Raw genomic sequence first — 16,435 nt, forward strand, 5'->3', positions numbered from 1 at the left:
ACCGATACAATCCCTCAAAACAACACACTTGTGTTAATGGAGCACAAAAGGCATACATTTTATTAGGGTAATTGATAATGGCCATAGGAGAAACACACCACGCAGACACACTTTTAAGTGCAGATTAATGTAAATAAATAAATAAATACATCAATAAATAAATATACATAAATATAAGGCTTGTAAACAATTATGTGTAGTGATAAATTATTTCCCCACTCAACAGCCTGCTCTAGCATTGTGGGATACTATCCCAAAATCCTTCTCTCCATTCAATACCACACTATTTGCCATATCACAGCACCAGACTTGTACCAAGCTAGGCAGACCTTTAAGAGAGAAGACATAGAAAGTGACTGGCATAAACATAACTCTAACAGATGAGAAAGGGGAGGACAGCAGAGCTCAACCCTTCTGCTGAGTCTAACCCCTCATCAGCCCTCCTCCATGAGGTTGCAATGTGCAGGAAACAAATTCACAGAAATTCAGTAAAATGGCTCACAATGAAAACAGGATGAAGGTCACTTACAAACAGCTTTCTCCTTAAGACAAAATATTCTGGATAGCTCATTTTCATCCTTTATACTCAAAAATGAATGTCTATACCTCTTTTTTTTCAGTGCTCATTCATACAGTCATAAACATTTTTTTTAATTAGTCTATTCTGGAAAATGTGAGAGTGTTTAAAAACTTGATCTTCATGCATGATCACATTCAATTTCATGAGCTTATGTTGCATTATAAATGAAATAAAAACACAAAACAAGGGAGCCATTGTCTTCAGAAGGACTACAACATTTCCATCGATTCCACAGCACAACTGCTATCATGGAGAATGTCATTGCTTTAGGGGTAGGGCAGGCCCTTGTACGCTAACAGCATAATCGATTCAGTCAGTGCCATATTTTGTAGCTTCGCAGCGCATAGCCTTAAACGCGGCATACAGGGCATTTCAGTTATTCAGTGCAACCCATGATGGACTTCATGGCTGAGGTGAACTTCAGGGGCCTAATCAATAACATAGCCACACCATTTTTGAGAAGACACATCTTGCAACACCTCGAATCAGTCTAGGCACTCTAAGAACTCTCAATAAACTATTCAGCAACACTGCACTCTAAATCACTGAGATCAGTGCCAAGAACTGCAGGAAGATGGCAATAACCACCTGCGACTGATTTCTGGTGTCCTTCAGTGGGGAACTTCGCAACGGTGAATGGGGGTAGTAGAGGAACCTTAGATCATAAAAGTGTCTTTTGATTGAAGGCATGAGTCAGTGTCTTCTGTTGAGTTAAAAGAAGAAAAAGAAAGTAACCTTTGACCCCCCCCCCCCTCCTCCCATTCATTGGTGTCAGCGGTGGGATTTCGGAGTTGTCACTGTGATGGAAATATTCCAGGAAAGAGTTTTGTTTCCTTACAATCTGTTACGCTTCTGTGTATAAAAGATTGAGTTTAATGAGGAGAGATCCTCCCTCAGTAGAAACGCTTTCGTCGGCTTTCTGTCCAGTGACTGTAGACAACCAGGCTTATCACAATTAGCAGAAAGAGACCCAACATGGAAAAGAGAGCCGTAAAGAAGATGGCAATCCCGCTCATCCCTTCCTCAGTGAAATAGGCTGTCAATGATGAATGAGAAGGACAGTGTCAGTTAATATTATTGTGTGGATTATAGTTACAGTTGCAGTATTAAGTAGATGTTTTTGTCCAAAGTGACTTACAAAACATTAAAGCAAAAGCATTTAAAGTAAAAAACAATCAATGAATTTAAATCAGAATAATACTAAATAGCAAAACTATCGTTATATTTATGAAATATGCCTCAAACGAATGAACTAACTGGACTAAATTAACTAATTTAAACAAATGATGTTTAAAAACGTAAGTTTCTGGAATAGACAGCACTATATAGGTGAGGTGCCACGAATGAAAAGAGTCTTGACTGTGATCTCTTGCTACAGAGAGAAGGCAAAGACAACAGACGTTCATCAGAGGAGCGAAGTGGTCAAGAGGGTGAATAGCGCTGAATCATGCCTCCTATATGCGAGAGTGAGGGACTAAAATGTAATTCTAGCAGCTACAGGAAGCCAGTGAAGAGTGACCAGCAGGAGTTACATGTGTCCTCTTTGGCTGATCAAAGACTAAACATGCCACTGCATTCTAGAGTCTAGTCTAGTATATAAATACCCAGGGCCTGCATAAGACCTTGTGTAGCATATTGTGTGTGATAGAGTCTGATCTTCCGAATATTATAGAGTGTGAACTAACAAGACCTTTAGACAGAAGCCACATGCTCATAGAATTTAGGTTGGTCATCAATTATAACACCCAAGTTTTGTGCAGTTTTAGTTCATGCCTTCATAGTAGGTATAATAAACTACTTCTTTGGTTCTAGAAGTCGCTTTGGACAAAAGCATCTGCCAAATACCTTAACCTCAACTTTAAGAGAATGAGCGCATTATGGCCAAATACTCACTTAGACAACTCCTAGCTACACTAAACACAATATTTACACAGCTCATTGAAAAGCCTCCTCTTCTTAGTCCAATGCAACAACGCCCTCACCTGTTCTCCTCAAGACTGTCCGCTGACATCTTTTGCACTTTTTCTTACAGGGCCCTGACGGACAGACACTTATTCACACATCAGGAGATAGACTTTATAGAATACATACGTTTCAGGAGGTCCACATTGTCCACACTGGGAACCTTGATCTCTTCCTCCTCCTCATCTTCCTCCAGTTTGCTGCGCAATACCGTCAGCTGATACAGCTTCAAAGAAATCAGGTCATGGTTGTCTGCAAACAAGATATGCACTTCTGTTACATATACTAACCATTAGCGTCATTCATGAACAATACATAATAAAGAGGTTGTAAGGTTAGGAAATGCAGCCCTCAGCAACCTTTAAGGAAAGGTGCACTAGTGTGTTTTAAAATAAACAAAACCTGCCTCTAGACTTAGCACCTATTATGTGTTTCTGAAGTCATAATACAATATTTTTTTTCTCAATATTCCCATGTATTTCACACAGCTTATTTACATTTACCTTCAAAATGTTCAAAACCACAATGTAACCTAATGCAAAAAATACTTTAAGACAGAGGGATAGAAATAAGAAATCTCATTTCATTATGTCTTTATAGTTCCAAATCTCCTGTGAGTCATGAGTATTTATTGATGGCACTATTCCCTAACAGACATACTGTATGTTCATGCATGTCAGACCCAGAGGGTGTTAGGTACCTGAGAGGTCTCCGGTAAGGGCTGATGCCCCAAAATAGTAGCCCTGTGGCAACCGCACCCCCGGTATGTCCAGGCAGTCCCTCCACTCATGCTGACCATCAATATCAATCATGATCTTCCGCACAAGATTAAAAATGTAATTATCAATACAGTCAGTTTGTTACTGATACTCTGTACATTTCAATGTATCTGTATGTGTATGTTTGCGTTCACAATCCCATAGTTAAACAGAGTCAGTAATCTGCCAAATCAATAAATAATTGAGGTGTATAAATGCAGCATTACTGGGTCTTTTTATGAAAGTATAATTCTAACTTAAATGGAGTAATGTTCAATTTAGAGTGTGAGTGTGCTCTGGTGCTGTGAGATGGCTTAAGAAGTCCTGTACCGTTAGCCTGCGGCGTACGTATCTGATGAAGATGAAGGTGTCATGTTTGAGATTGCGAACCATAGCGTTGCAGCCACCTAGTTCTGTGGGACGTCCGTCCCGTTCATGGTCATAACCTATGGTCCCGTTCCCAATCATCGCTATCACATATGGGAAAATTCGCTGGTAAAAAAATAGAACACATATGAATAATACTGACTTTATGTTATGGTTTACTAAAATTGATAATGGACACCAAGACTGTTATGCTTTGTGACAGAGCCTAACAGTATGGAGAGGTACTGTACATCTATAGCATGTATGGAAAATGTAATAATGCATGTATACATTTACCAATTGATCATGCATTATTTTTCATGAACAACACACTATAGTGCTGGTTTTAAACTAAACTGAAGTTGAACTAATGTCAATACGGAATCTGGACCATGATCCAGTGTCCTGTTATACAATTAGCAACCTGCGGCCACTTACTTCCAGTTGGAAGCAAAGCATAAAAGACGCAGGCAGACCACAGATGTGACAATCAGCCTAGACATGTAGAATGGAAGTATTCTCATGCAAACAGTGACTGCATTCAGCATGAAACAGGCCCCAGTGAGAAGCTGATGAAAAATTATTGGGTGCAAGTATAGTGGATGAGAGATATGGGATGGCATGCTGTCTTCTGGGGTGGGGTGTAGTACCTCGGAGCGAGGGGTGTACCTCTTCTTCTGCGCCTAGTTCCGAAGGGGTGCAACAAAACAACACAATGGATCCTTTACACATGTCTACGGATCCTTTACACATGTCACAATTTACTATCTGAAACAAGGTATGCCACAATGTTCTTTTAATGTTCTGCGGTGTCAACCAAAGTAAGTCACATAGTCATCCTCACATATATACACACACACACACACACATATCAGTAATAGCCTACTTTTACTAAAAACAAGGGGTTGTATGATATACTGTAATGTGTTCTTAGTTAGTTGAATTAACCAAATGTGAATTATGTACAGTAACAGAATGGAGAAGAAATCCATACCTCCAGGTACTTCTCCTCATTTGGGTACGTGTCAACAAAAACCCCAAGCCCTGTGAAGTTATCTTTATTGCCAAACACGGGGCCTGCAATGAAACAAAAAAACATTTCACATGTATGTTATTGTTATCATGCTAATATTTTGCATTGTGTCTTGTGAAGGAAGTATCTATGTCATCATACCTGCGTCCATACGTTCTTTCGCATACCAAATGGCCATGCCATCACCATTAAGATTTTTTTTGCCCTGGCCATGGATCTTGAAGTGCACTTGGAGCTCCCAGTTATTGAGGTGACAAGGCTGTGAAAACATTGATTATGAGCATCAAAAAGAGAGGCACTAAGACACCTTCTCTTCCTTCCTCAGACAGCATGTTAATAGCTTCGCAACTTACCATCTTAAGTTCACAAGTGTGGTAAATTAGGTTTGCCTAACATGACATGGTGAGTAACTACTCACCAAACGGCTCCAGACCGCCCCCTGTTTGCTCTGCATGTCTGGTGTAAGGCGCACCTGGTCGATTGTTACCATAGCGTCTCCCATTAGTTCCCAGTGGGAAGAGCTGGCTGATCCAATACCTTAGTGAAGAAACAAGAACAGAAAAGTAGAATGGTATTTTTAACAACGTTTCCCAATGTGTAACTACTAACTAATGATTTACAACAAAGTTGCACCCATTTGGACTAAGCGAGTGCTGTTTTTGTGTGGATGTCAGGATAAGTCACAGTCTGCATCTGGCACGTCTGCTTATAATAAGTAGTCTACATCAGCTGCTCGCAAAAACGATGGAACTGCAATTAAATTGGCAATTACAAACGAATAAATAGCATATTGAATATTAACTGAACATTATGACACAGATGCAACTATTAAAAAAATACTGCAGAGGATACATGTAAATCGAACGGGTATGCATATGACTTGACAGGCTACTGGTTACAGTTTAGCTACCTTGGTATGGTTTGGACAGAGAATACTCTCTCTTGAGAAACTCCTCCATTTCATGACCATCGTCCGAAAAGCAAGGACTCGCAACCAAGAGAAGTGTAAAATGTATCCAGCGCATCATGTTTGTTTGATAGTGTCTGCTAATTCCGACTCGGATCCCTTCCGTGCTTCGACACTGTTTCTCACCGGTGGGGTCAGCCACCGTTTCCCCCCCTCCCACAGAGTAGCACTCTCCTACTGGATGTGATTGGCTTGTGTAGTTACATGGCGCATTTTCATTGGTCTTCTTGCACGTCAGTAAAGAGATGTTCTAGCACTTACTCCCCCTAGCAAATAATAGGACCACTTCTATACTCGGATGAATATTATAGGGAAAATAAAAAATTGGAAAGTGTAATGGTTATCATGTCAGTCTTTTCCTAAAATTGCTTACACCATAGACAGCACAGGTTGACACAGCATAGAACAAAATGTAAAACGTAAAGAACGTTCACTTCCGGTAGTAATATTGCGTGTGTTAGGTCCCTAGATTACATCAAGGGATTATCTGCAAATCAAGTGACCATCTGAGATTTAAGGCAGCCTATAATCATTTTGTGAATTTGAGAAACATTACACAGGAATAGAATACTTATTAATTAAATGACAATGATGTCGAACAGATACAGTTTAGTTGTCTGATGTATGGTTATTCTTCCCTTTTCAACTCATATAGTAACACATAGATGTACCCTCAAACCATGCTGCATTGAGCCCAGCTGAACCTGCCTGGGCTATCATCCACTCACGTTAGCTTCCCACACATCGATCTTTAACAGGTTATGGGATAAGGACTATGGAGGCACCACCAGAGCAAACAAGCAAAGAAGTTGATATTTATCGCGACACATGGGTTCGCTTTCTGGGTAAGGTGTTACTCAGCATTCGACATATGATGTTATCGTAGCTAGCCTTCAGTGATTTGATCTAAAAAAAAAAAAAAGATCATAGGGTCATAGTATCCTTGGTACTCGGTTATGGTTAGCAGACGTTAACAGCCGTTAAGAACAATAACCGTTCCATTATGACTGGCATGGGCACTGAGCGACAAAATCTAACGTGTGACTAAGAAGTTACAGTGTTTTTAGCGATAGGTCTCTAACGTTTGCCCAGCTAACTTGGCTAGCTCCTAAAATGAGTTAGCTGTCTTAACTTGGCATGGGTGACTCATTCAACCGAGGGAACGCCCATGCCCTTAACTTCATGTTTTGATAAATAGGGATAGATATATAAACTGGCACACATCCCAATGATTCAAATCAGTGTTGGTCTTATGGTGTGCTGTTCATGTTGAGGTGAAACGGATAACGTTAGCTTCAGTTACGGAAGCTGTCAGATAAATCCACGATTACAATGCTCAAGCCATAATCATCAAATGTGAAGGATTTAACGCAGTCAGACATTACTGAGGCTTAAACCAGGGAAACAAGAAAGCTCACTCATGTCAGCAAATGAGATAGGAACGCCTAGTACGCCTACAAACTTACTGGGATTGCTGTCAGTTATGAACTATTGTAGTCAGTCCATCACTGGGCTGTTTTGGCAAACTGGTTGTGGTCGATGACTACTAGCGAGCCTAGGTTGTGAATGTATCGACATGATCTACAGTGGCTCAAGGTGACACTGACTGCACACTGTTACTAATTTGAACGCTGAGGGCAGCTGGGTCAATCCGCAAACAGATGCAGTACCCTGCGCTCAAGAATTCCACGAGTTACTGTTTCAAAAACTCAGGGTGATTCTTGACCGTGGCTTTCTAAAGTAGCACACTCGACACCGCTCAGCAACTGAACAAAATCTAATGCAAAATCTACACGATGTTATCCGGTCCAAAATGTAATGGGTTTCCTCCTTGATCCATGCTACACCCCTCCACTAAGTTTCATGAAAATCGGCCGGTTAGTTTTTCCTTAATCTTGCTGACAGACGAACAAACAAACAGACAGACAATCAAACGAGAACGACAACATAACCTCCTCGGCCGAGACTTGTAATAATAATAAAAAACACTCGTCACATGAATGTAATGTGTAAAGGTTTGAAGGCTGTAATGCATGGCATACTTAAGAGCTTCTGAATTAAATCCATCTTGGCAAGCCAAGCAAAAATATGGAAAACGTTGTGACATGTTTTGCATGCATGTTTTGAACTGCATTGTCTGTCTTTTATCATGTTCACAAATTGCCCGTGCAGACTGCCTATTGAGTTGTCAGATAAGAAGTTCAGCAGATGAAAAGGCTTTCTGGTTTTATTTGCATTTCTGAAGATAAAGAAATGATACATTTACATTTACACATTTGGCAGATGTTTTTACTAGTGCTGTCAGTTTAACGCGTTATTAACGGCGTTAACGCAAACCCATTTTAATGCCGTTAATTTTTTTATCGCGAGATTAACGCGATTTTTTTTTTAAAATGTTTAGATTAACATTCTTTTTGGCCTCGCTAACTGTGTAGTAGGCTAACGTTATGGTTTGAGTGAATGGTGAGCGCGATACGGCGAAATGGATGGAAAGTTTACTTTTAAAAGTTGTGTTGTGCAAAAGAAGCCAGCTTCACTGTTGTCTGAAATTGTCAACAGGCAGCTGGCTGAAAGCAAAGAAGTAGTAGGCTTACCTTTTATTGGTAACCTAACTGTTACGGTTCATTGTTTCTGAAATAAGAGGCCTGACTGCTATGTTCCCAGCAAACTGTTTACCTGAAATGTACACTTTAGAATTTTATTTTGTACCGCCCTGTTTGGCAATGTTGGTTTTCAATCAAATAAAACATTTGCATAAAGCAAGCCAATCCACTTTTCCATGTTGATAAGGGCATTACAATTAAAATAAAATGATGGAAAAAATAAATAAACGAAGGGACATTTAGAATAGATACAAATTTGCGATTAATTTTGAGTTAACTATGACATAAATGCGACTAAATATTCTAATCGTTTGACAGCACTAGTTTTTACCAAAGCCAATTTCAAGTCATGCAGAAAATATTTGTTTGACGGAATAGCATTTGTATGAATGATTAATAAATCATAATTTATTACATTTAATATAAAACCTTTAGATAATCTCTAACACATTTCCTGTGTTTACATGGTTGGCAGAAGGATGGCAGTGCAGTCCAAGCCTAAGGACTGCACCTTAGGCTGCCCCCCCCCCCCCACACACACACACACAACTGCCTGTGCATTTTATTAGTCAAGCTGTCTGTGCGAGATCAACTGTGGTGTAGCATTATTAAAGGCCCTGGCCCACTTTCAGGAAGGAGATGTGTCAGCGGGGTTATTGCTTTTATTAATTTGTCTGTATATACTAGCATGTATAATATAGCCTCATGGTTGCTGTCCCCCTGTACGCAGGGCCTTCAGCTCGTGGGCGGAAATTTAAATTATTACTTTGATATATTTTGGTGCCAGCATCTGAGTCCTGCCTTACAGAGGTGGTTGGTGGGGATCTGGTGAATGGGGGTTGGGGGGGCATCTAAATTGTTCAGAGAGGCTGCAAACAACAGTGAGGTCATTATTTTGGTGAGGGGTTTTTAATTGCCCTCATTTCTTACACTGGTGTGCCGTGTGCCCCGCAGGCTATGCCAACGAGGTGGGAGAGGCCTTCCGAGCCCTGGTGCCCCCGAGTGTGGTGTGGGCCAGCTACGCTGTTGCCACGGTATATGTCTCTGCTGATGCGGTGGACAAGGGCAAAAAGGCTGCTGCTGTGAGTATGCTTGTGTGAGAGAGCTAATTTTGTCACCTGCTAAGCCAATGACCCTTGAGTGTTGTTGTTTATTTTTATTGTTATTCTGTTACCACCCATCTCTGTGAAAGTGTGATGGCCTGAAGACTAACCCGATGTTGCACGTCATCACATTTGCTTTTTTTGCTTTGTGTCACGGAAACACGCTGAACTGGCTAACTGCCATGATGCTTAACAGTGTCGAATTTCTCAATGTCACATTGTGTTTGCCCAGAAGTCTTTGCCCTTTAGCTCAGGCAATGGAAAAAAGCAGAAGGAAAAACTTCACCCTGTCAGTTTCCTCAGAACTACCCAATTTAGTAATAAAAAAATAACGACTATGACTCTTTGTCAGGTGCACAGCAAATGGAATCAAATGGAATGCTCTTTACCTGTAGTCATGTGGCGCATGGTTTCTTTTTGCCCAGGCACATGGGGACAACCCTGGGAAGACGACACGGGTTGGCGTAGCGATGGTGGACACCTTCATCTGGCAGGCTCTGGCCTCCGTGGCCATCCCAGGCTTCACCATCAACCGGGTGTGCGCTGCTTCGCTCTACCTGCTGGGCAGGGCCACACGCTGGCCTTTGCCTGTGCGCAAATGGACCACCACCGCAATCGGCCTCTCCACCATCCCTTTCATTATCAAACCTATCGACAGGTCAGTGTGTTGGTGTTTGTGTGTTTTTATGTAGTCATGTGTGTCTCTGTGACTGAACAAATGCATGGGTTGTCAGAGAGAGAGATAATTTAAGGAGCTTGGGTCTATATGTTCTTGTGAATATGTATTTCCTCATGCAGATTTTGTATTTATTAAGTACACTTTACTACTCTTCCTCAATTTACAACTAGTTTCTAAACTGAAGTAAAATGAACATTAGGTCATGAATCCATTTATTTATGTGACCTCATAGCTAAGCCCTTGGTAGGGCATGCCGTCTTTCACAAGCAGTTTGTTCCATGAGCCACCAACTGTTACTGTCACTCAAATGTACTGTTTGACATTTAGTTTTAATTTTTGACGGCGCATTCCCAACTGGCCGGAGCTTCCAAGTAAACAAAAAGTGACCACATACACTTATATACATATAGACATACATTATTTATGAACATTATTTGTGCAGTAACATTTGACAACTGCTTTTTATTGCACACCTGAAATCTGTGATATGTGTTTGGCTGTGACAAAGACTCAACAAAAATGACCAAATATGCTTATACACTTGTATACATACCTCATTTATGAAGATTAATTAACATTTGGTGAGTCTTTTTGAAAGCATGCCTTTAGTCTACGATGTGTGTGTGGCAGTGATGGAGACATTCGAAGGGAGTCTTTGGATGCTGAGTTGTACCTGACTTTTGTTGTACCCGCCTACAGATCCGTAGACTTCATGCTGGACTCTAGCCTCCGGAAGGTGTACGGGGGTGGGGAGAAGCATGAGTAAACCCCCCCACTCCTGCTGAGGGAACTCTGTTGGAGGCACAACCGTTCACCCCTGATTCCCTGAACCCTGCCCTGGCCTGGCCTCCAGCAAGGGCTACTTTCTTAACGCCTTCTCAAGTCGAGGAAACCTCACTGTGAAGCACAAAGCCATGCAGTCCCTCCTCCTATCCACCATTTTGTCTGCTTGTCCCACCATGGGCCTCACAGTCTCAACATCAAGGTGTCAGACTAAACATTTAAAGTTGTTTTAGTGGAGTAGTTTGTAGTGAACATATTGAATGTCTGTTAGAGAATCAACATGCTAGTATGCTGATTTGAGAGCCATCCATTATATAGTTAGTGTTTAGTGAGGACATGAATGTTTGTAGCTAGAGAATTGATATACTTGTCTGTTGGTTGGGCTGCACGACAACCAAGGGTAGGAATGTTTCTACTGTAATTGCTGTTAACATTAAACTCAGGTATCCTGGAGATACAATACCGGGTTGTCAGGAGTATCAGGAGTCAAGAAATATGTTGACGTGGAACCATCACCCATGTATCACAGTTTGAATGGTGCATGGTGTATTTTAGACCCTTTCGAAACCTTTGGCCCTTGCATTTGATAAAGTCAGTCAGTAACAGCTATGCAGTTGTCGGGGGGAAATAATGCTTAGGTTTCATTCGGTGGACCAAAGCAAATACCTGGTTTAACATTAATGTCTAAGAAAATGGATTTGTCAGAAATGATGTTCTGTAGTTATGAGGAAAACTTTGGTAACAACAAAGGAATGTTATCAGCTGGTGCCAGATAGTACTCAAGAAACTGTAAGCCAAAATGTGAAAAATTTAAACGAGGGATGCAATGATACCACTTTTCAGACAGAGTGCGAGTACCTACATTTGTGTACTTGCTGATACCGAGTACTTAATAATTTGCCTATGCCGGAGTTCTATCAATTTCTGTTTCTGATAGGCAAATCTGCTAAGGCAGAAAATGACAGAACTCCTTCGAACCGCTGCCTTGAGTTTAACGTAATGTTACCAAGAAGTGGTATGGGTGCGTGGTATCTGAGAATTAGATTAGCACAGAATCGCCCTGATACCCGATATTGGTATATTGATCGGTGCATCCCTAATGAAACCAAATATAAAAGAAATAATCATATGTTAACATTAACATCTTAGTGTGAGATTAATGACATACTGTTGACTGCTGGGAAAGTTCATAAAGACTTTTTGTCGGTAAGAAGTAACACCAGTAGCCCTGTAGTGGCAGCTCCTGTAGTTCACATAATACATCATGGTGCTAGTTTTCCACTCTTCTCTTTGTAGTCTGTTAAAGGTGGGGTCCACGATTCAAATCCAGTATACTTCCAGTCATATTCAGTGAATTGCTACTCTGGTTCGCTGGCTGTCCATTCTGTGTATGCACTCAAAAAAAGCCATAAACAATTCCAGCCAATCAACACATTGCTTTGGGAGCACGGGAGGGAGGGATGTAATTTGATTGGCTGTTGAGCTCAAATATCAACAACATTTCTTCATAATTGCAGACTCTACCTTTAAGTCTCTGTTTCATGTGAGCATACCTCTGCGCTGGCTAAATGTGGCAATGTAAACGCTTGAATATGTTTTTGTCTTACAGGTCAGTGAGTGCTTGAGTACTCCATTTACTAACATATATCTTTGCCATGGTAGAACTACAGAGGCCTTATACAGTTCACTTGGCCCAAGTTTTTAATAAGCAAAAATTATTGTAACTGAGATTGCTTGGCAGGCTATCTGGGCACAAAGGGATTATTATTTTTGATTTAGCCATTGATTTTAAGATGTTATTTTTAAAGAGGTTCTGTATTAGGATGATTTATGTGGAGGCAAAATAAGTCAGATTACACACATCTAACAAAAAGAAGTGATGAACGTAGTGAGCAAAACACACAAGACATGAAGGGAATGTAAGCACCTTTAGTTATATATGGTTACATATGTCAATCTGCTATGCAAGTTGTACCAAAGTTGTACAAATCAGAAATGATAAAGGAAGTAATATTTATTCTAGCCAATAAGGTTATTTGATTTGTGTAACAAAAGACAACATTAGCAAAAGGTTGTACTGTTTAAAAAACAGAAAGCAATAATATTAGCAGTAAATAACGGTTGAGATTTAAATCCATGTCCTTAATTGGTTATGTGTAGCACTTCATTGCACAACTACGAAAACATTTTACACTTGTTATATTTGGTTTCAGAGTTGTAATTTTTTGTGATGTTTGCATGTCTTCCTTTTCTTGTAAAATGGTGAGTGAAGGGAATAATTTACTTTTGTTTACATTTATTTTATTATACTCAATCTTTCAATGGTTTTAAAGATATTTGTTATGGCATTTATTTTAGGGAATTCAAACTAAAAATCATTTGGCCTTTTCAGCTGGCTTGTGCTACCTAATGGACCTCATTTGGGAACTTATAACTGTAAATGTATGTGTAAAATATTTACAACAAATGTCTACAAATACAGCACTAAACTGTGTTACAGTATATAATGTGAAAATGTCTTTAAAGATCGCAAGGGTTTGTTCCTTTCATTGCTGTTCACAGAAATGTATACAAACCGTAAGAGTTTGTATCAGTGCAAGGTTTTATTTTTCCACCTGTAACATGTCATATGTACATTAAACAAAGACATTTCTGAACTGGCCTGTGACTTCTGTGGTTTTACCTGGATAGTTTTTTTGCAGGTATTTTTTTGGTGTAGTTAGTCTTTCTTAAGCTGGGGGCTACACGACTTTTACACCAATTTTCTTTGTACCCCACTTTTACCCCATGAAATGACTTCATGATTGTGTGCTTTGGTCAGTCTGAGTCGACAGGTTTAAAAAATGATCGGGTCAGATGAGAACACGGATATTTGAAGGAGAAAACGTTTATGAATTAATTATTTCATACAGTTACCACAGTCGCTTTAAAGACAGGGAGAACCAGTCTGTGTCCAGCCCCGGCAAAATGTACAGTGACTTGGAAAAGTATTCACTCCCCCCGAAGGTCATCACCAGAAGATACTTACACATATTTTCCCAATCAGTATTGTCATTGTGAACACTTATGCTTTCTCTGTTGTGTGTTGCTTTAGCCTTGTGCCTTGGGTACGTGTCCTACTGGTAGGTAATCCCTCGCCCAAGCCTTAGTTTTACAGAGTGCAACAGGTTTTCTTGCAATATTGTGTAGATTTTATTTCTGTTCAATTTTATAAAGTTTCCCAGTTCCTGCAGTTGATAAATAACTTCCCAGCATTATGTTACCACTGCGATATTTCATAATTTGGCATGGTGTTTCATTAGGCATTGGAAGTGTTACATTTACACCACATATAACATTTTGACGACTGGACACAACGCTCTATTTTGGTCTCCTATAACCATAAAAACCTTTTCCCATATCTGAGACAACGTCCAAACATGCTTTAATGTGGATCTTCTAAAGCAACGCTTTTTCTGCCACCCTCCAATAGAGTCCAGTTTTATGGATGGCTCTTACAGTTTTTCTCAATTGCTAAAACACTAAAGCCCATTGGCTGAACAAAGTTCTCAGTTGCCTGAACTCATGTAGCTAAATTTGGAGTCTGTTGTCAATACCTTAAACTATTTCACATGGTAAAACACAATTTGCAGATCTCACTTAGACTTTTCAGCAAAACTCTAAACACATTCTCAGTCTCAAAACACATTCTGCACTCTAATGCACATGTCATCCATACTGGTAAACACAAGTGGCAAAAATCAAATACAAATAGAGAAAACATGTCATTGATTAAACACAACCACTCAAAATTGATTTCACTTGTATCAAATGATGTGACTCAACCAATATAAGCCAGTTTAGAGAGCAAACAGGTTGTTGAAGGTCGGAAGGAGAAAGTCTGAGAATGGATAGAAGAAACAATGTTTTTGTCCCTTTTACTGTAGTAGTGTATACTGTAGTATGCCTACAGTGCATTGTAGGCTGTATAATGTACAATAAACAAGTTGTATGGCCCTGAACATTGTGCTTTCTATTTGATACAGTAACAGTACTGACTGCTCAATAGATTTGGACTGGTTGCAGGTTCATATCAACAAAGAACAAGAGTGAGTGTGAGTAGTGAGATGCAGGGTACAGTACTATAGGGGTACAAGGAGGAGAAAGAACCAACAAAAATTAGAGCAAAGCAGAATAGTAATTTCTGATACATTTGTAGCTACTATGAGAGAACATGTTTTCGTTCATCAAAAGACAATGACGGATAAATATGAAATCTGTTTTGAGATAAAAAATGTACTTCTCCCTGAGAACTATGTGTTTTGAACAATGTGTTTTCTATTGTTTGGTGTATTGTTTACTGACTGCTTGAAAGTGTAAATCATTTTGATCACTTTGTTTATGATTTGAGAGCAGTGTTTGATTTTGAGCACAGGTAAAACAGTTTTGAGGCGAAAGTTTCATTTTGCAAGAGGATTCAGAGGTTTTGTAAATAGTGCTTAAAGATGAGGTTTTGTGTTTACAGTTTCGAGAAAATGGGTGACTATTTCAAGAAATGTGTTTTAGCAATCGTGAAAAACTGTAATATGGTACACTCCTACACCTGCACCCCAATTCCAACCACTGAATTTATAGGTTTTTTAGGGAGATGTGTGGACAGTGGTGGCCTCCGTCAGTAGTTAATATATTTGGGGGGCAGGCTTTTTTACAAAGCATCTGGGTGGTGTGATACAACTTCCATTTTATTCAATGGTGCTCAATTGGACATAAAAAACTTAGATACTTTCTTCAAGTCTTTTCCTCACTGAAACATTAGAATAATCTCTTTAGTCTTTATTCCCTCAGTTATTTCACAACCTGGCTGATGACCCTTAAATAATGTTTTTTTTTTATATCCAGGAGATCTGTACTTTAACCACTCATAAGCACTATCTAATTATGATCAGTTGTGGTCATACGTGGCACGTCTGTATCATCTGTGAATAATATGTCATCTTTCTGAATCTGGAACTCAAAAGTAAAGGAGTTTGAATGCTTATGCAAGTCGTTTTTAATTTATTTATTTTTAATGTTGGCAAATCACTTTTTTGCCTTGGAAAATATATTAGAGTTAACAATAAAAAGTACTGATTGGGAAATTATGTGTAAGTATCTTTTGTAATTGTGAAAATTGAAATGTTTTTCAGGGGGGTTGAATACTTTTGCAAGCCACTGTAGCAAATGTTTATTTAAAGTTTTCAAAGCCTGATGAAATCGGTTTAAATACGTATTTTTCAACTTTTTAGTCTTATCTTACTCTTGTATAGGCCTTTACCTGGATCAATTGTGTTTTTAATACCGTGTTGGTGCTGATTGGGTTGATCATCTCTGACATCCAACAAACGAAAGTAAACGTACCTCGTTGCTTGTTGCACACTGTTTCGAGCATCGACTGTATATAGATTCTACGCTATAAATAGTCATTGGTTTTGGGTCGTTCAACCCGAAAACCGTAGCAAAACGGTGCACACTATTTTCAGATTGAACGTGCCCCAGGCTTCTGTAGAGGCCACATGCCCTGCTTTATCAGGTAGCTAAGTACACAAGCTATTTTTCACAAATAGCTGCATCCTCCAACATTTC

The 16,435-nt window shown here is 39.6% G+C and overlaps 2 protein-coding genes across 2 annotated transcripts; one reads left to right on the forward strand and one right to left on the reverse strand.

Annotated features, from left to right (window-relative positions):
- Window positions 1-33: 33 nt before the first annotated feature.
- lman2la (lectin, mannose-binding 2-like a) lies at window positions 34-5,825 on the reverse strand. Its single transcript, XM_012814358.3, has 9 exons — window positions 5,610-5,825; window positions 5,118-5,236; window positions 4,841-4,958; window positions 4,661-4,743; window positions 4,317-4,349; window positions 3,631-3,792; window positions 3,243-3,357; window positions 2,672-2,794; window positions 34-1,616 (listed from the first exon to the last, which is right to left on the reverse strand). Exons 1-9 carry the CDS (start codon window positions 5,725-5,727, stop codon window positions 1,474-1,476), a joined length of 1,014 nt encoding a protein of 337 aa, XP_012669812.1. The 5' UTR covers window positions 5,728-5,825; the 3' UTR covers window positions 34-1,473.
- Window positions 5,826-6,191: 366 nt separating this feature from the next.
- On the forward strand, window positions 6,192-13,495 carry mtfp1 (mitochondrial fission process 1). The gene is made up of 4 exons (XM_012815834.3): window positions 6,192-6,511; window positions 9,224-9,351; window positions 9,798-10,030; window positions 10,751-13,495. Exons 1-4 carry the CDS (start codon window positions 6,442-6,444, stop codon window positions 10,815-10,817), a joined length of 498 nt encoding a protein of 165 aa, XP_012671288.1. The 5' UTR covers window positions 6,192-6,441; the 3' UTR covers window positions 10,818-13,495.
- Window positions 13,496-16,435: the final 2,940 nt, after the last annotated feature.

Source organism: Clupea harengus, chromosome 12, assembly GCF_900700415.2.
Source record: "Clupea harengus chromosome 12, Ch_v2.0.2, whole genome shotgun sequence".
Taxonomy (NCBI): Eukaryota; Metazoa; Chordata; class Actinopteri; order Clupeiformes; family Clupeidae; genus Clupea; species Clupea harengus.